General features: G+C 44.6%; 1 protein-coding gene across 1 annotated transcript in view; it reads left to right on the top strand.

The window, feature by feature from the left end:
* Positions 1 to 339: 339 nt before the first annotated feature.
* LOC141144081 (fucolectin-3-like) overlaps positions 340 to 21,407 on the top strand; it is a 63,818-nt gene continuing 42,750 nt past the window's right edge. The window contains exon 1 of the mRNA XM_073629446.1: positions 340 to 375. Coding sequence (XP_073485547.1) covers positions 344 to 375 — 32 coding nt within the window. The 5' untranslated portion in view covers positions 340 to 343. The remainder of the gene's footprint in view (positions 376 to 21,407) is intronic.

Consider the following 21,407-nt stretch of genomic DNA (forward strand, 5'->3'; position numbering starts at 1 on the left):
TTCCAATAAAATACATTTATGTTTTTGGTTGTAACATGGCAAAATGTGGAAAATGTCAAGGGGTATGAATACTTTTTCAAGACAAGTCTGCACATGTATACTGTCTTTGTTATAATTTATTGAAAGTTCTGTTGAACTGGTTGACTAAATGAAATTTGCATATCCAAAAATTCAATTACAGTCTGCTGACTTTACACAGCTCCTCCCCCTCCCCAGGATAATTAGGCATTGGATGGATTTTTAGGGATAAGTCATACCAGGTTCCCCGCCCTCATTGAGGAGGGGATTTGGTGTGGGAGGAAATGTGTAAAGCAAACACCCATATAAATACAGAGGGGAGGCTATGAAAATTTCAGAAGCTTCAAGACTGTACAGGTAAGAACTTCATATGTAGAAATACCTGTTGGCGGGGGAGATGAGGGCAACTGCTTAGGTTGCAAAGCACAAGGGGATACAAAGACATCCCAAAGGTACCAGAGAAATTACAGTGTATCTAATGACAATGTTTTTAGTCAAATTGGATAGATAGAGGAATATTTAGGCTCCATTCACACCTATGCAAGTTCTACAGTACACATGCATATTTTTGTGCAATTTTTGTGTCTTGTTTAGGGCAGCCCATTCATTTCAATAGGTTACCCTAAGGCTGGGTTCACACTGATGCAAATTTCCCCGTATCCAATTCGCATGACAGGCGAGTGTGATTGGCTCTCAATGGAGCCGGTCCACATTGGAAAAGGGTCCTGTGCGTCTGTAGCTCCGTTTCAGGTGTGAATTCAGGCAAAAATGTGTACCTGATGCTCACCTGAATCAGTAAATAGACACGCACTGGACCCCCCGCTGTGACCCCCACCCGCATCAGTGTGAACCCAGCCTTAATGTGAAAATCGTACAAAAGTACATATTCCTTTTTTTTTAAAGTTGCACTGCACCAAAACACACGGCACTATGCTAGCATGCATTTTGGCGGGTGCGCGGTTGCATGCCTGCAAAAGAGATTCACTTTTTTGCGTGTTGTGGAAACATCGACATTGATGGGGGCACTACGTCATTCTCCCCTAGGCAAGAATGAAGGACATGCCGTGATGCAGCATTAAAAAGGAATAAGGAATCATTTTCAAATTGTGAGGGAGAGAGGGAGGATCAGGGCCAAAACTGGGGAGCAGGGGGGGTACATGTGCCCGGGGTGCCACATCAAGACAGAAATATTGACAGCGGTATCGCTATTCCTGTGGCCGGCACATCTGAAGAGATGCCAGGGATGCCAGTGCAGAGACAGCTTAGCCAATTAAACAAAGAGCTGGTGGCAAAGGAAGACTTCCACCTAGGGTTGCCACCTGTCTGGGATTCACCCGGACAGTTCGGGTTTGGAATCATGCGTCCGGGTTTCAGACTGCCTGAAACCCGGACACATTATTCAGACTGGACAATGGCTTCCCAGCAGGGTTGCTGGCTGCAGGTGTCTAAGCTGAGAGTGTCTGTTACACTCTCTTTTATACTGCCCAAAGCCAACACTAACAACCCCCCCCCACACACAAACACATAGACGGAAGAGGAGAGAGGGCTCGATCTGCACCTCTTCCTCCCGCCCCTACCCCTCTGTGTCTGCCCACACTCCAATCCCCAGGGCTGTGCCTCAGAAAAGGAGAGTGGGGGCTGGAAATTTGAAGTCCAGCAGGTATTGAGAACCAGTGCCCCCCACTCCCCCCCCTCACTGAGCACCAGTGCCCCCCTGGTCCCCCACTAAGCACCAGGACCCCCCATTTCCCCCACTGAGCCCAGTTCCCCTTGTCCCCCCACTGAGCAACACTGCCCCTTTTGTCCCCCCACTGAGCAACAGTGCCCCCTTCCTGAACCTACTAAGCACCAGTGTCCCCTTGTCTCCACACTGAGCACCAGTACCCTCTTTCTCTCCTCACTGAGCACCAGTACTCTCTTTGTACCCCCACTGAGCACCAGTGCCCCCTTGTCTTCCAACTTGTCTCCACCCACTCAGCACCACTGCCTACCTCCTTCCCCCACTGATCACCAGTGCCCCCCTTCTCTCCCCACTGAGCACCAGTGCCCCTCTTGTTCCACCGCTGAGCACCAGTGCCCTCTTTTGTGCCCCCACTGAACACCTGTGCCCCCTGCTCACTCCCTTGAGCACCAGTGCCCTCTTTTGTCTCCCCACTCAGCACCAGTGCCTACTTTGTTTTCCCACTGAGCACCAGTGCCCCCCTTGTTCCCCCATTGAGCACCAGTGCTCTTTTTGTCCTCCCAACTGAGCACCACTGCCCTTCCTTTGTCCCCACATGGAACACCACTGCTCCCCTTGTCCCCCCTCTAAGCACCAGTGCCCCCTTGTCCTCCCACTGAGCACCGATTTCCCTCCTTTTCTCACCACTGAGAACCAGTGCTCCCTTTGTCCCCCCCACTGAACATCAGTGCTCCCCTTGTCTCCCCACAGAGCACCAGATCCCCCCATCTCCCCCCACTGATCACCATTTCCCCTCCATCATTTCCCCTCCTTCATTTCTCCTCCTTGTTCATCCATTGAGCACCAGTGCCCCTATTGTCCCCCCCCCCCCACTAACCAGCAGTGCCCCTTTCTCTCCCCACTGACCAGCAGTGCCTCCTTTCTCTCCATACTGAGCACCAGGGCTCTCCCTTAAAAAATAAAATAATTAAAATAAAAGAACTGACACTATTTATTGCTCTACTGACACCAACCTCATCTAGCTTTGCCACTGGAAAGGAGGAACCAGGAGAAAAAGTTGTCTTTTGGGTGAAGGTCCAATTTAACCACTTTCAGTTTCAGCCGGTAATACCTCTTCATTAGGGATGAGCTGGACTGCCCTGCATTTGGTTTTAGCATGGTTTGGCAAACTTCAAAGAAGTTCAGATACTGAACCCCATAGAAATACATGAAAGCTGAATCAGTGAAATTAAAAAAAGCCCATGCACGATGTAAAAAACCTTTTTTAAAAATCCATTTGGTCATGTGGAATGATTTTTTTAACTACTTAAAGTGGAGTTCCACCCAAAAAAAAGAAATTTCATCAATGTGCATGAAAAAAAAATAAAAAAAATAAACATTGGAAAAAGAAATTTTTTTTACTTACCTTTTTATGCCTGTTGCTATGTGGTGCCTCGAAATCTGCCTCCTTCAGCGCCTGGGCTCCTGACGTTACTTCCCTTGTGCAGGAAGGGAGATCACCTCTCCTCCCTCCCTCTAGGCAATCATCTGGGACATGTGACAGGTCCCAGATGAATGTGCGGCCAGTCATGGTGCGCGGCGCGGCTCTCGCATGCGTAGTGGGTGCCCGGCTGTGAAGTCACAGCCGGGCGCCCACAGTTAAAGTGTCAGCACCACTGAGCAGAGGGGGAGACAAGCGGGGCTTCGATTCCCCGCATCGCTGGACCCTGGGACAGGTAAGTGTCCAATTATTAAAAGTCAGCAATATTGGGACATTAAATGAGGATAGTGGGGCCGTTCATACCCCTCCTCCATCCTAGTTCAATAATAAAAACTAAAAAAGAAAAAAGGATGTGGGACTTTGAGTGAGGCACACGGGAGCAGAAATCAAACTAGAACAAAGTTTCAATTTTTAATATAAAGTAATAAATAAATTCATAAGTTTACATTTGTAGGCACATAGCTCAATAAATATAATTTGTATTCAATCATAAAATACATTCCAACAAGGACTTCTATGTAAACATATGAGGATATGAATAAAAAATGCATAACAATAAATATGTGGCACGCAGTGTCACTAGAAAAAAGTGGCAAAGACAAAATGCAATAACAATGGAACCTCCATACATAGCCCTTTCATGACTAAGCCTATTTTTGAAATTTGGTGTTTACAAGTTAAAATCCGTATTTTTTGCTAGAAAATTACTTAGAGTTCCCAAACATTATATATATTTTTTTAGCAGAGAATCTAGAGAATAAAATGGCGATTGTTGCAATATTTTTTATCACACGGTATTTGTGCAGCGGTGTTTTAAACGCAAATTTTTGGAAAAGTGACACTTTCATGAATTTTAAAAAATCCAAACAGTAAAGTTACCCCAATTTTTTTGTATAATGTGAAAGATGATGTTACGCCGAGTAAATAGATACCAAACATGTCACGCTTTATAATTGCACGCACTCGTGGAATGGCGACAAACTACGGTACCTATGAATTTCCATAGGCGACGCTTTAAAACATTTTTATGGTTACCAGGTTTGAGCTACAGAGGAGGTCTAGGGCTAGAATTATTGCTCTCGCTCTGACGATCGCGGCGATACCTCACATGTGTGGTTTGAACACCGTTTACATATGCGGGCGCAACTTCCGTATGCGTTTTCTTTGCTGCACGAGCTTGCAGGGACAGGGGCACTTTAAAAAAATTTTTTTTATTATTTATTTATTTATTTTATTTATTTTTTTACTTTAAAATTGTGTTTAAAAAAAATTTTTTTTTTTTTTACTTTTATTGCTGTCACAAGGAATGTAAACATCCCTTGTGACAGTAATAGGTGGTGACAGGTACTCTTTATGGAGGGATGGGGGGTCTAAAAGACCCCCCATCCCTCCTTTACACTTCAAAGTATTCAGATCGCCGAAAACGGCGATTCTGAATACTGTGTACTTTTTTAAATTCGGCGCCATTGGCAGCCGAGTAAACGGGAAGTGACGTCATGACGTCGCTTCCGCGTTTACAACAAGAAGGCTGGAACGAAGCCACTCACAGCTTCGTTCCAGCCCGCCCCCAGCCGCCGAAGATTCCCGATTGGACACCGGGCCTCCCGATCGCACGGGAGGCCCGGTAACAGCGGCGGGAGGCGGCAGGAGGGGGGGGATGTCCCCTCCCGCTCCTCCGGTATAACAACCAAGCGGCTTTTAGCCGCATCGGTTGTTATACACGGGTAGCCGATCGCCCGCTGGAAACAACGGTACCGTCATGATGCCTGCAGCTGCGGGCATCATCCCGGTATAACCCCGGAAAGCCGAGTACGCATATCTGCGTACGGTCGGCGGGAAGGGGTTAATGGTGTATGAATAACGGTAGTTGTAAGCTCTACGCCATTTCGGGACCTTAGCGGCAGCGTGTTTTCCATCTCCAGCGCTTGGTGGGGTCGGTTTGGCGCTCGCGGTCTGCCAGCTCGGTCGCCTGGCTGGCGGGTCTGCGGCGCCTCCCGGTCCCCCTTTGGTTTGCTGGTTGCATGACGTTGGGGGTGTGTTCTGTGGTGGCACTCCCCGCTTTGGCTTCTCCCAGTGAGGTGTCTCCCAATTCAGGCTTCATCCGTACACCATAAAGCAGGCACACACTTTTGGCAACCATGCCCCTACTTCCTCCTTCACAGGTATGGTCTTTCTTCACCCCCTTTCCTTTCACTCACTTTCCTTCTTTTGTTCTACCATCCCCCTTCCTTGGTCTCTTTCTGGACTATTTTGGTTGTTTCTCTCATATTCCATTCTCTCTTTTTCAAAACTTCTTTTCACTTTTTCATTTTTCTCTTTCTCTTTCATTCACTCTTTTCACTCCAACCCATTCTCACTGCTTCATACTCTTTTTTCCATTTTTTTCACACTATTCTCACCTATTCACTTTGTGTTTTTGTTTTTCCAGGTCTTTTTCTTCACAGCTATGGTTTTTCTTCACCTCCTTTTCTTTCACTCAGTTTCCCTCTTTTGTTTTACCATCCCCCTTCCCTGGTCTTTTTCTGTACTATCTTTGGTTATTTCTCTCATATTCTATTATCTCTTTCCCTGAAACATTTTTTTCTTTTATTTTTCTCTCTCTTTCTTTTATTCGTTGTTTACTCCAACCTATTTTCACTGCTTCATATTCTCCTTTCATTTTTTCACACTATTCTTACCTATTCACTTGCTTGTTTTTGCTTTTCAGGTTCTTTTTTTCCTCTTTCCACTGAGGTTACCCTGCCACACTCTGACCCAATCTGGGGGTTTCTCGTTGCCGGATCTGCTGCCTGGACACGCTCCCTCAGCTTCGGACCCTGGCATTGTGGGTGGGCTCTGTATTCAGGGCTGCGCCACCTTTGCACGGACGCAATTGTAAGTTTATGGTCTTTGTGGACCAATGTGGAATTTTATGTTTTACATTTGCCCACTCGTCCTTTAAACTATTCTAAATATTGCTAATTTCCCCTATTTATAGGTGATTAATACGGTTATGCTCCTGATGAGTGGCTATAAGGTCCCGAAATGGCATAGAGCTTACAACTACCGTTATTCATACACCATTATTAGCTATGTATGGACGTTCCATTGTTATTGCATTTTGTCTTTGCCACTTTTTTCTAGTGACACTGCGTGCCACATATTTATTGTTATGCATTTTTTATTCATATCCTCATATGTTTACATAGAAGTCCTTGTTGGAATGTATTTTATGATTGAATACAAATTATATTTATTGAGCTATGTGCCTACAAATGTAAACTTATGAATTTATGTATTACTTTATATTAAAAATTGAAACTTTATTCTAGTTTGATTTCTGCTCCCGTGTGCCTCACTCAAAGTCCCACATCCTTTTTTCTTTTTTAGTTTTTATTATTAAAAGTCAGCAGCTGCAGTATTTGTAGCTGCTGAGTTTAAATTTTTTTTTTTTTTAAGTAGAACTCCGCTTTAAGCAACGAGCCTCTTTCTGAGATTTGTTGTTAACAAGTTAAAAACAGGATTTTTTGGTAGAAAATTACTTAAAACCCCCAAACATACATTATACATTTTTTTCTAACACCTTAGAGAATAAAATGGCGGTTGTTGCAATACTTTCTGTCACACCGTATTTGCGCAGCGGTCTTACAAGCGCACTTTTTTGGGGAAAAATACAATTTTTTTAATTAAAAAATCAGACAACAGTAAAGTTAGCCCAATTTTTTTATATTGTGAAAGATAATGTTATACCAAGTAAATTGATACCCAACATGTCATGCTTCAAAATTGCGTCCGCTCGTGGAATGGCGACAAACTTTTACCCTTAAAAATCTCCATAGGCGACGTTTAAAAAATTCTACAGGTTGCATGTTTTGAGTTACAGAGGAGGTCTAGGGCTAGAATTATTGATCTCGCTCTAATGATCGCGGCAATACCTCACATGTGTGGTTTAAACATCGTTTTCATATGTGAGCGCTACTCACGTATGCGTTCGCTTCTGCGCGCGAGCATTTTTTTTGTCTTATTTTTTTTTTTTTAATTGGAAAACTAACTTTATTGAACAGTATATGCATGGTACATAAATCAATATAAGCCAACGTGGCAAAAACATTAATACATACATAAACACATTGAAGTATCTGTATGACATAAGGTGAAATACCCAACCGAAATGGAGCCAATACGCAATAAAGAAAAAGAGAAAAAAAAAAGGGGGGAGGGGAATGAGGGATGAACATATCAGGTACACGTTTCACCATCCGCCAACCATCTGCTCCAGACCTTCTCATACTTAAGCGGACACCCTCTATGTACATAGATCAGCTTCTTATATGGAAGAGTGTCGTTAATCTCTTTTTTCCAGCACTGGATTGTAGAAGGGCAGGGCCTGCATCCAACTATGGGCCACCACTTTTCTCGCCAAGAATAGCGTCTCATGTAAAAAGGTATGGAGGGGTTTGTCAGCTTCTAAGACTGGCAGCAGACCGAGCAGGCACATCTTTGGGTCTAGGGTAGCAGGAGAGCCAATCTGGTGGTGCAGGAAGCGTATCACCTGCATCCAGTATGCTGGATAGTTGGGCAGGACCATATGAGGTGGTAGAAGGAGCCTGGGGTGTGGTCGCTAGGGATGAGCCGAACACCCCCCTGTTCGGTTCGCACCAGAACATGCGAACAGGAAAAAAGTTCGTTCGAACACGCGAACACCGTTAAAGTCTATGGGACACGAACATGAACCCGCCCCGCCCCCCTCTGACGCACGGGACATGACGGGACTTCCCTGTGGCATTCCCCGTGACGTCACAGGGAAGTCCCGTCAAGTCACCGTGCGTCAGAGGGGGGCGGGGTCACCGGGTGGCCCCGCCCCCCGTTATTTAAGAACTGTCAGACGAGGAGCGCCGTCACACAGCGGGAGCCTCCCTCCATGCCAGCATGGATGCGGAGCGGCCCGGAGAAGAAAATGAAGAAGAGAAGAAGAGAAGAAAAGAAGAAGAGAAGAGCGGGAGCCTCCCCCCATGCCATGGGTGCGGAGCGGCCCAAGGAGAAGAAGATAGAAGACGCCGCGGAGGAGATGCTGGACGAGAACGCCGGAGGAAGAACCAGAAGAGCCAGAAGAGCCAGAAGAACCAGAAGAAGAAGAAGATGAAGGAAGATAGAAGAAAGAAGAAAGAAGAAGTATTTAAATAAAGGAATTGTCAAAAACTGTCTCTTGTCATTTTTAACATTTTTGACAGTTTTTTAGTGAAATGGTAGGGGTAAGTACCCCCTTACCATTTCACACAGAGGGGGGGGCCGGGATCTGGGGGTCCCCTTGTTAAAGGGGGCTTCCAGATTCCGATAAGCCCCCCGCCCGCAGACCCCCACAACCACCGGCCAGGGTTGTGGGGATGAGGCCCTTGTCCTCATCAACATGGGGACAAGGTGTTTTGGGGGGCTACCCCAAAGCACCCTCCCAATGTTGAGGGCATGTGGCCTGGTACGGTTCAGGAGGGGGAGGGGCCGCACTCTCGTCCCCCCTCTTTTCCTGCGGCCTGCCAGGTTGCGTGCTCGGATAAGGGTCTGGTATGGATCTTGGGGGGGACCCCACGCCGTTTTTTTTTTTTGGCGCGGGGTTCTCCTTAAAATCCATACCAGACCTGAAGGGTCTGGTATGGAATTTAGGGGGAACCCAACGTCATTTTTTTTTTTTAATTTTGGCCGGGGTTCCCCTTAATATCCATATCAGACCTGAAGGGCCTGGTATGGAATTTAGGGGGACTCCCACGTCATTTTTTTTTTTAAATTTTGGTTCGGGGTTCCCCTTTGGGGAATTCCCATGCCGTTTTTATCAATGAACTTCTATGTGTATTGTCGGCAATGCAATAGCCGCGGGTAGTTTTAAATGAGTTTTTTCCATCAAAATGTCATTTTGCTGTCAGACTGTTCTAAACACAGGAAACATGCGCCCCTTTACAGGCATACTATAGACACCCCCCAGGTACGAAATTTAAAGGGATATTACACTTTTATTGTTTGACTTTAAGCATTATTAAAATCACTGCTCCTGAAAAAACGTCCGTTTTTAAAACTTTTTTTTGCATTGATCCATGTCCCCTGGGGCAGGACCCAGGTCCCCAAACACTTTTTATGACAATAACTTGCATATTAGCCTTTAAAATTAGCACTTTTGATTTCTCCCATAGACTTTTAAAGGGTGTTCCGCGGCATTCAAATTTGCCGCGAACACCCCAAATTGTTCGCTGTTCGGCGAACTTGCGAACAGCCAATGTTCCAGTCGAACATGAGTTCGACTCGAACTCGAAGCTCATCCCTAGTGGTCGCTTAGGCGGCACCCTGGATTGTACAAAGGTTTGAAACGCGCTATCCTCTGAGGAGTCTGATACATCCTATGTATAATATACAACTGCGTGAGGCGGTCTGACAGTTTGGGGGAAACTTTTTTCACATCCTCCAAAATTTCATCCCAATCCTCATCCTCAATTACTCCAACATCCATCTCCCATCCAGTCCTGGCAGCATAGGCCAAGGCTGTGGTACTAGAGAGACGGATGGCAGAATATAGGGTGGAGATTAGTTTGGCTGGTTCAGTACCTGTGACTGTGTCTACTATAGAGGGGACTGCAAGGGATGGGTTGGAGCCAGTAAACTGGGTTTGTATAGCATGGCAGAGTTGTAAATACCTAAAGAGAAGGCAATTGGGGAGGGAAAATTCGTCCTTTAGCGTTTGGAATGTTTTAAGTCCCGTAGTGCTCATGATCTGGTGAATGTACAAGATCCCATGGCGTATCCACACCTCAAAGAAAAAAAGGAGGAAAAGCAAAAGGGGGTTCTCAACTGCTCCTAAATACCGATCCGATAATCCCCCTTTAGAGCATACTGGCCATATCTTGGCCTGAACCTATAATGGGGATTTCCAAATGGTTCCACTGTCTAAATCAAGTATCTCGGATGATAAATAGCAATCCAGAGACACTAAGATTTAGTAGTCTCTGAGTTATAATTAATTCTAAAAGAAAAACGTGACAAGCACAAAAGAACTCTTCTATGAGGACAATTCAGTGATATAGGTACAAATCTTTATTAACCACTTAAGGACCGCCTAACGCCGATTTACGTCGGCAAAGCGGCACGGGCAGGCAAAATCACGTACATGTACGTGATTTGCCTTACGCGGGTGGGGGGTCCGATCGGACCCCCCCCGGTGCCCGAGGCGGTCCCGTTCTGTTCCCCGGCGATCCGAGATGAGGGGGAGGCCATCCGTTCGTGGCCCCCCCCTCGCGATCGCCGCCGGCCAATGGGAACATTCCTTTGCTGCTGTATGCTAAACAGCAGCAAAGGAAATGATGTCATCTCCCCTCGGCTCGGTATTCCGTTCCAGCGCCGAGGGGAGAAGACATCAATGTAAGTGCACAACACTACACACACACAGTAGAACATGCCAGGCACACAAAACACCCCGATCCCCCCCCCGATCGCCCCCCGATCCCCCCCCAATCACCCCCCCCCCCTCCCTGTCACAAACTGACACCAGCAGGTTTTTTTTTTTTTTTTTTTTCTGATTACTGCATAGTGTCAGTTTGTGACAGTTACAGTGTTGGGACAGTGAGTATTACCCCCCTTTAGGTCTAGGGTACCCCCCTAACCCCCCCTAATAAAGTTTTAACCCCTTGATCACCCCCTGTCACCAGTGTTGCTAAGCGATCATTTTTCTGATCGCTGTATTAGTGTCGCTGGTGACGCTAGTTAGTGAGGTAAATATTTAGGTTCGCCGTCAGCGTTTTATAGCGTCAGGGACCCCCATATACTATCTAATAAATGTTTTAACCCCTTGATTGCCCCCTAGTTAACCCTTTCACCACTGATCACCGTATAACTGTTACGGGTGACGCTGGTTAGTTCGTTTATTTTTTATAGTGTCAGGGCACCCGCCGTTTATTACCGAATAAAGGTTTAGCCCCCTGATCGCCCGGCGGTGATATGCGTCGCCCCAGGCAGCGTCAGATTAGCGCCAGTACCGCTAACACCCACGCACGCAGCATACGCCTCCCTTAGTGGTATAGTATCTGTACGGATCAATATCTGATCCGATCAGATCTATACTAGCGTCCCCAGCAGTTTAGGGTTCCCAAAAACACAGTGTTAGTGGGATCAGCCCAGATACCCGCTAGCACCTGCGTTTTGCCCCTCCGCCCGGCCCACCCAAGTGCAGTATCGATCGATCGCTGTCACTTACAAAACACTAAACGCATAACTGCAGCGTTCGCAGAGTCAGGCCTGATCCCTGCGATCGCTAACAGTTTTTTTGGTAGCATTTTGGTGAACTGGCAAGCAAGCACCAGGCAGCGTCAGGTTAGCGCCAGTAGCGCTAACACCCACGCACGCACCGTACACCTCCCTTAGTGGTATAGTATCTGATCGGATCAATATCTGATCCGATCAGATCTATACTAGCGTCCCCAGCAGTTTAGGGTTCCCAAAAACGCAGTGTTAGCGGGATCAGCCCAGATACCTGCTAGCACCTGCGTTTTGCCCCTCCGCCCGGCCCGGCCCACCCAAGTGCAGTATCGATCGATCACTGTCCCTTACAAAACACTAAACGCATAACTGCAGCGTTCGCAGAGTCAGGCCTGATCCCTGCGATCGCTAACAGTTTTTTTGGTAGCGTTTTGGTGAACTGGCAAGCACCAGCCCCAGGCAGCGTCAGGTTAGCGCCAGTACCGCTAACACCCACGCATGCAGCATACACCTCCCTTAGTGGTATAGTATCTGAACGGATCAATATCTGATCCGATCAGATCTATACTAGCGTCCCCAGCAGTTTAGGGTTCCCAAAAACGCAGTGTTAGCAGGATCAGCCCAGATACCTGCTAGCACCTGCGTTTTGCCCCTCCGCCCGGCCCAGCCCAGCCCACCCAAGTGCAGTATCGATCGATCACTGACACTTACAAAACACTAAACGCATAACTGCAGTGTTCGCAGAGTCAGGCCTTGATCCCTGCGATCGCTAACAGTTTTTTTGGTAGCGTTTTGGTGAACTGGCAAGCACCAGCGGCCTAGTACACCCCGGTCGTAGTCAAACCAGCACTGCAGCAACACTTGGTGACGTGGCGAGTCCCATAAATGCAGTTCAAGCTGGTGAGGTGGCAAGCACAAGTAGTGTCCCGCTGCCACCAAAAAGACAAACACAGGCCCGTCGTGCCCATAGTGCCCTTCCTGCTGCATTCGCCAATCCTAATTGGGAACACACCGCTTCTGCAGCGCCCGTACTTCCCCCATTCACATCCCCAATCAAATGCAGTCGGCTGCATGAGAGGCATTTTCTTTATGTCCTCCCGAGTACCCCTACCCAACGAACCCCCAAAAAAGATGTTGTGTCTGCAGCAAGCGCGGATATAGGCATGACACCCGCTATTATTGTCCCTCCTGTCCTGACAATCCTGGTCTTTGCATTGGTGAATGTTTTGAACGCTACCATTCATTAGTTGAGTATTAGCGTAGGGTACAGCATTGCACAGACTAGGCACACTTTCACAGGGTCTCCCAAGATGCCATCGCATTTTGTGAGACCCGAACCTGGAACCGGTTACAGTTACAAAAGTTAGTTACAAAAAAAGTGTCAAAAAAAAAATATATATATAAAATAAAAAAAAAATAGTTGTCGTTTTATTGTTCTCTCTCTCTCTATTCTCTCTCTATTGTTCTGCTCTTTTTTACTGTATTCTATTCTGCAATGTTTTATTGTTATTATGTTTTATCATGTTTGCTTTTCAGGTATGCAATTTTTTATACTTTACCGTTTACTGTGCTTTATTGTTAACCATTTTTTTGTCTTCAGGTACGCCATTCACGACTTTGAGTGGTTATACCAGAATGATGCCTGCAGGTTTAGGTATCATCTTGGTATCATTCTTTTCAGCCAGCGGTCGGCTTTCATGTAAAAGCAATCCTAGCGGCTAATTAGCCTCTAGACTGCTTTTACAAGCAGTGGGAGGGAATGCCCCCCCCCCCCACCGTCTTCCGTGTTTTTCTCTGGCTCTCCTGTCTCAACAGGGAACCTGAAAATGCAGCCGGTGATTCAGCCAGCTGACCATAGAGCTGATCAGAGACCAGAGTGGCTCCAAACATCTCTATGGCCTAAGAAACCGGAAGCTACGAGCATTTTATGACTTAGATTTCGCAGGATGTAAATAGCGCCATTGGGAAATTGGGGAAGCATTTTATCACACCGATCTTGGTGTGGTCAGATGCTTTGAGGGCAGAGGAGAGATCTAGGGTCTAATAGACCCCAATTTTTTCAAAAAAGAGTACCTGTCACTACCTATTGCTATCATAGGGGATATTTACATTCCCCGAGATAACAATAAAAATGATTAAAAAAAAAAATATATGAAAGGAACAGTTTAAAAATAAGATAAATAAAGCAGAAAAATAATAAAGAAAAAAAAAAAAAAAAAGCACCCCTGTCGCCCCCTGCTCTCGCGCTAAGGCGAACACAATCGGCGGTCTGTCGTCAAACGTAAACAGCAATTGCACCATGCATGTGAGGTATCACCGCGAAGGTCAGATCGAGGGCAGTAATTTTTGCAGTAGACCTCCTCTGTAGATCTAAAGTGGTAACCTGTAAAGGCTTTTAAAGGCTTTTAAAAATGTATTTATTTTGTTGCCACTGCACGTTTGTGCGCAATTTTAAAGCATGTCATGTTTGGTATCCATGTACTCGGCCTAAGATAATCTTTTTTATTTCATCAAACATTTGGGCAATATAGTGTGTTTTAGTGCATTAAAATTTAAAAAAGTGTGTTTTTTCCCCAAAAAATGCGTTTGAAAAATCGCTGCGCAAATACTGCGTGAAAAAAAAAAATGAAACACCCACCATTTTAATCTGTAGGGCATTTGCTTTAAAAAAATATATAATGTTTGGGGGTTCAAAGTAATTTTTTTGCAAAAAAAAAATAACTTTTTCATGTAAACAATAAGTGTCAGAAAGGGCTTTGTCTTCAAGTGGTTAGAAGAGTGGGTGATGTGTGACATAAGCTTCTAAATGTTGTGCATAAAATGCCAGGACAGTTCAAAACCCCCCCAAATGACCCCATTTTGGAAAGTAGACACCCCAAGCTATTTGCTGAGAGGCATGTCGAGTCCATGGAATATTTTATATTGCGACACAAGTTGCGGGAAAGAGACACATTTTTTTTTTTTTTTGCACAAAGTTGTCACTAAATGATATATTGCTCAAACATGCCATGGGAATATGTGAAATTACACCCCAAAATACATTCTGCTGCTTCTCCTGAGTACGGGGATACTACATGTGTGAGACTTTTTGGGAGCCTAGCCACGTACGGGACCCCGAAAACCAAGCACCGCCTTCAGGCTTTCTAAGAGCGTGAATTTTTGATTTCACTCTTCACTGCCTATCACAGTTTCTACTTTCCAAATGACCCCATTTTGGAAAGTAGACACCCCAAGCTATTTGCTGAGAGGTATAGTGAGTATTTTGCAGACCTCACTTTTTGTCACAAAGTTTTGAAAATTGAAAAAAGAAAAAAAAAAATGTTTTTTCTTGTCTTTCTTCATTTTCAAAAACAAATGAGAGCTGCAAAATACTCACCATGCCTCTCAGCAAATAGCTTGGGGTGTCTACTTTCCAAAATGGGGTCATTTGGGGGGGTTTTGTGCCACCTGGGCATTCCATGGCCTCCGAAACTGTGATAGGCAGTGAAGAGTGAAATCAAAAATTTTCACCCTTAGAAATCCTGAAGGCGGTGATTGGATTTTGGGGCCCCGTACGCGGCTAGGCTCCCAAAAAGTCCCACACATGTGGTATCCCCATACTCAGGAGAAGCAGCTAAATGTATTTTGGGGTGCAATTCCACATATGCCCATGGCCTGTGTGAGCAATATATCATTTAGTGACAACTTTATGCAAAAAAAAAAAAAAAAAAAAGTGTCACTTTCCCACAACTTGTGTCAAAATATAAAATATTCCATGGACTCAATATGCCTCTCAGCAAATAGCTTGGGGTGTCTACTTTCCAAAATGGGGTCATTTTGGGGGGTTTTGTGCCACCTGGGCATTCCATGGCCTCCGAAACTGTGATAGGTAGTGAGGAGTAAAATCAAAAATTTACACCCTTAGAAATCCTGAAGGCGGTGATTGGTTTTCGGGGTCCCGTACGCGGCTAAGCTCCCAAAAAGTCCCACACATGTGGTATCCCCATACTCAGGAGAAGCAGCTGAATGTATTTTGGGGTGCAATTCCACATAGGCCCATGGCCTGTGTGAGCAATATATCATTTAGTGACAACTTTTTGTAAATATTTTTTTTTTTTTTGTCATTATTCAATCACTTGGGACAAAAAAAATAAATATTCAATGGGTTCAACATGCCTCTCAGCAATTTCCTTGGGGTGTCTACTTTCCAAAATGGGGTCACTTGGGGGGGTTTTGTACTGCCCTGCCATTTTAGCACCTCAAGAAATGACATAGGCAGTCATAAACTAAAAGCTGTGTAAATTACAGAAAATGTACCCTAGTTTGTAGACGCTATAACTTTTGCGTAAACCAATAAATATACGCTTATTGACATTTTTTTTACCAAAGACATGTGGCCGAATACATTTTGGCCTAAATGTATGACTAAAATTTAGTTTATTGGATTTTTTTTATAACAAAAAGTAGAAAATATCATTTTTTTTCAAAATTTTCGGTCTTTTTCCGTTTATAGCGCAAAAAATAAAAACCGCAGAGGTGATCAAATACCATCAAAAGAAAGCTCTATTTGTGGGAAGAAAAGGACGCAAATTTCGTTTGGGTACAGCATTGCATGACCGCGCAATTAGCAGTTAAAGCGACGCAGTGCCAAATTGGAAAAAGACCTCTGGTCCTTAGGCAGCATAATGGTCCGGGGCTCAAGTGGTTAAAGACTATCCAAAAGTAAAATTCAATATATAAATGACTATTAAACTACAACCCTATTCCCAGTACACATTAAAAGACCTAAAGTCTGGAGGAGGAAAAGGTGGCCATCATTATCTATATAACCTCATACAACTCTCATTCTCACACACACACATACACCAATAGATATTGATTGATCATGCAATCTGTTTGAATTGGAAGTAAAATCATCAGGTGATCGAGGGAAATTAGTCAATCATGATAACTGACATAGTCTTATAGTGATAGACACATCTGGTCACCGATATTTTAGCCACAGATGTAACAATCTTATAAATAATATAAAGTGCTGGTGTGGTGTAGCATTTCCATTTCTTTTCAGTAATACCAGCTTGTGACAGTTGCAGCCTGCGTTTCACACTGTGAACATTGTCTATTCAGAAAAAATCAGTAGTGAAATAGCACAGCCGATGAAACGTGACAGCTAGGCGATACAAAATGAAATTGAAACTGACTTTACCATTGTTGTAGTTTAATAGTTATTTATATATTGAATTTTACTTTTGGATAGTCTTTAATAAAGATTTGTACCTATATCACTGAATTGTCCTCATAGAAGAGTTCTTTTGTGCTTGTCACGTTTTTCTTTTAGGCGTATCCACACCGCAGGGTCTGGAATGGACAATAATTCAGGCAAGCGGGTGTAGAACCAGAGAGGGGTGTGAGAGTGGACCTGTGGGGTCTCAAATTTTTGTAGTGCCATACACCATACCCTCCAGTGGTGTGTCAGCATGTCTGCTTTGTTTTGATAGGGACGTCTTGTCAATAGGGCTCTGAGGACTGACTGAAGTGGGGTATGAGCTGGGTCATCAGGGTACTCACAGAGTAGTAGCTGGTATCTTGGTAGCTCGTTTTTGTCAAAATGTTAGAACTGGGACAGTTTGGAGGCAAGATAATAGTCCTGAAAATCTGGAAGAGCAGCTCCTCCCAATGTCACTGGGTTCTTCAGAATTCTCCAAGATAATTTGTGTCTGTTGTGACCCCATATAAGCGAGTTACGAACGGATTCAATTATTTTGAAAAAAATTTGTGGTATATACAGGGGGGCATGCCACACCAAATAAAGTATCTTTGGGAGGAGTATCATTTTGACTAAACTGACGTGTCCCATAACACCCAAGGGTAGTCTGGCCCAAGTATGTGTCTTGGTCTTGATCAGGGTATACAGGGGTTCAATGTTCAAGAGTGTGTAGTCTGTGAGCGATCTGGTGACTTGTACACTGAGGTACTTGATCAAGGAGACGCTTGGGAGAGTCAGAGGAGGGGACGTGAATGAGGGGGGGAAATGGTCAATTGGAAGGATCTATACGTTCTATGGAGTGGAGGGCTGCAACAAGAGAGGGACCCGAGTCCGCCAAGTATAGCAGTGTGTCGTCGGCATACATCCCAATCTTTTCTTCCAGGTTCCCTATCTTAAGGCCTCGGATGCTAGTGTCTGCACGAACCATGATGGCCAATGGCTCCACAGCCAATGCGTACAGCATGGGGGAAAGGGGGCAGCCTTGTCGGGTTCATCTCTCTAGCGGGAATTGGACGGAAAGCCAACCATTCACAAACACCTTGGCCTTTGGGGATTGATATAGGAGCTGAACCCAGCGAATAAAGTTGGGGCCAAATCCAAATCCCGAGAGGCACTCCCACAGGTAGTTCCACTCCACGGAATCAAAGGCCTTGGCGGCATCCAGAGCCACCACGACCTTCGAGCTGATTTCATCATGGGACCCCTGAATGTTCATGAATAGGCGGCGAATATTCATAGCAGAGTTTTTCCCTGGCATAAAGCCTGTCTGGTCAGGGTGGATCAGTGACAGAATGACCTGGTTAAGGCGGGAGGCTAGAATCTTAGCGAGTATTTTGATGTCAACCTGTAGCAAGGAAATAGGTCTATATGATTCCGGATATTTAGGGTCCTTACTGGGCTTAGGGATTACTACAATTTGGGCCTCTCTCATAAAGGGGGGTAGAATTCCCGAATCAAATATGGATTTGTACGGGTCATAGAGTTTAGGGGTTAGAATTTCAGAGTAGGTGGCATAGAATTCAAGTGGTAAGCCGTCCGATCCTGGGGCCTTAGACGTGGCCAAACAGGAGATAGCTGTAGTTATATGACTGAACAGAGATGACTCCATTTTGGATTCATATATCTTAACTTGTATATTCAGACTCTAGTTAAAGTCAACTAGTTGATAACAGGTTCTATATAAAGCACACATATAAGAAAATATAGCTTACAGCAGCATCTTTGCTCTGTACCTTTCTATATAAAGCTTCTGCGGTGTAGAGCTGTCTGGGACATTTTCCTGTGTAAAGGGGAACACCAAAGGCATGACTATGAGTCATGGAAGCAGATGGCATGGTTACTATAGTTGCTAGGTCAGCCATGTTTAAGGGGTTGGGCATTTGAGTATTAATGATATGTAATGATATGAAATGTACACCCCTGTATTGACCACCCCCTTGTTCCCTATTATGATTGGCTAATGATAACGTATATAAGTAGTATACCTGCCCAAAATTAAATCAGATAGCTTTGAACATAGACTCTGCATCATCTCTTTTTGTGTTCACCAAGAAGCTATCTCCTCAGTACTGAGAGGGTTTTGTGAGTGTGGTAATTGTGATTATACCTAGCTGGTCTTGTCAGGTATACGGAAATACTGTTGATTTCCTTTCAACCGCTTAGATTTTTTTGAATTTAGGACTTGAGAAAAGGCTCACCTGTGGTAAGGTTTTGCTTACCTCAGCTCTGATTAAACCTTAGTCTCTTAAAAAAAAAAAAAGAAGGGAGACGGATCATGCCTGTTAAGAAGTGGCTTTTGGGAAGCCTGGCTTTAGGTAAGCCTGTAAGAAGTTTAAAAGCGTAATATTACGCTCCTTTTGGCAAGGAGAAAGAATAGGGGTTAATCAGGCAATTACTACCGGGACCCACAAACTTTTGCTAATCTTGCTTTTTCTTTTCTGTCGCATGTGCGTAGGAATATAAGGCAATTTATTGATTTGTTGTATGGGATACGGGGCTGTGTGTGGTAAGGCAGCCCTGTTTTCACTGTGTTATATGATGTCCCAAAAGGGGCAAATTTTAATTAGAATGAAGTAAATTTTCCTTGTTTATTTTCAGGTATTTGGTGAGTATTTAAGCATATTCATATAAGTTTGCTAAGGGTTTTTTTTTAAGAGACAATGTTATAGTATATGAATATTATGATTTCTCCCCTTTGCTAATATTTGTGTATAGAATTGTAATTATAAATGCTTGATTCTGCTTGAAAAATGTGTAATTTGTTTGGAAATGTCCTCCTTAGTAATAGGGGCCTCCAAGAGTTCAAACTGGTCGTTAGTCAATCTAGGTAATTTAACTCCCGCTAAGTAGTCCCTGGTATCTTGGGGAGTGTGGGTGACTTGGGAAGTGTAGAGTGCACGGTAGAAACTCTCAAATTCCTCCGCCACTTGTTGCGGATCAGTGATGTCGTGCCCCTGCGGATCGATCAATGACACCAGCACCGGGGGACACAAATCTAAATGGGCGAGATACGCAAGTAGTTTGCCCGTTCTTTCTCCATACTCAAAAACCCTTTGTCTACAGAAAAAGATGCATTGCTTAGCTTTTTCCATGTGCAATTGGGAGACCTGTCGTGTCTGAATCTTAAGATTGTTGGCAGTGCTGGGTGAGGGGTCCCGATGGAACGCCTCCTCCAGCACCTGTAGGTGTTCTGTAGCCTGTTGGACAATGAGTTTCAATGATTTTTTAAGTCTATTGATACGCGTGAAAAGCAGGGAACGGGCGTGGAGCTTAAACATCTCCCACACCATGTCGTATGTGGCTGAGTCCCTGTTGGCTGTAAAATAGTATTGCAATTCCGCGGGGATGTCATCCTGATCCTGCAGAGCAGTCAGCCAAAACGGGTTTAGCCGCCAAGAAGCAGCAGGGGAGGCCTTCAGGAGCTGGATTGTGATTCAGTAGGAGGCGTGATCCAAGAGTATTCTCAGAGCAAAGCCCACATCTCCCAATTTTGGTGTCAGGGACTTTGAAATTAAAATGAAATCAATTTGTGACATCGTGTTGTGACTGGCTGAGGAGCACGAGAAGACTTTAGTGTGCAGATGCTTGTGGTGCCAAGTGTCAACAAGAGCAAAATCAGTCAGTATGCGGGGTAGTCTAGTATGGGCCGGTGGGTCAAGGGGGGGTCCAGTACGCCTATTCAGTCCAGAGCGGGGATGAGGGTCATATTAAATTCCCCCATCCACACTGTTGGTACAGAAGTATATTGTGTCATAAAGGCAAGGCCCTCCTTAATTACAACTGAGTTGTATGGCGGGGACATACGTATAATCAAACATGCGTTTTCAGTGATTATACAAACATATAATCAAACATATCACCTTTCATAGGTAATAAGGATGTTCATCCGAAAAAATGTGATGGTGATTCAAAAAATATAAGTGAAAATAAACAACAAATTATAAGTGCAGTGTCTACACACCCTACATCACAGCAGTGTATAGTGGTATATAAAGGAATAAAGTCCATACATAAAAAACTCTGAGATCCCGTAGTGATTGTTACATCTGATGGGCAATCTTCCTGCATACAGATTTCATATAGAAATAGTAAGGTGGATGCACTTACCAGAAGGGATGGACACTCTCACCGTACGGCTTGTGGATCCAGATGATCCTATGGGTGTTCACTGGAAACTCGGTGAGGCGTGCCAATGGACAGTACCGGAAATTGCATACACAGCGACTTCAGAGACAAGGTAGACTGTAGGTCATCAAATGGATGGATGGATGGATTCACATCTCCCAATACGCTGGTGGCCGAAAGGATGTAGTTCTCACCACGTCACAATGTCATCCACATAGGGAAAAAAAGGGAATCTCCACATGGTGCATGAACCGGTAAAAGCAGGTTTATTTGAAATCATCAGCGGTACAGCAGACGTTTCACAAGCATCAGATAAAAAAGTTGAACAAGTGATCACAAGTTGAATAAAAATAGGATTGGAAATTTGCGTGGTAACAGAGTAACAGCAGTCAGCAACCCTAGGCTGTGCATTTGATCCCATTGTGCAAGCCTCTAACATTCCATGTGAGAAGCTTCAGGGAACTCATGGTGGGTATAGGGCGTATATGGTAGACCGCAACTGGACCAGGACCAGCAGAGCAGATATAGACACATCAGATAGCATAAAACACAGTGGCAACCAATATCGATAGTGCATGTATGACAATAACATAGTACCTTTAGCTTAAAGCGGAGTTCCACCCAAATTTTGAACAATATCTGTATGT

This window comes from Aquarana catesbeiana, linkage group LG05, assembly GCF_042186555.1.
Source record: "Aquarana catesbeiana isolate 2022-GZ linkage group LG05, ASM4218655v1, whole genome shotgun sequence".
Lineage (NCBI taxonomy): Eukaryota > Metazoa > Chordata > Amphibia > Anura > Ranidae > Aquarana > Aquarana catesbeiana.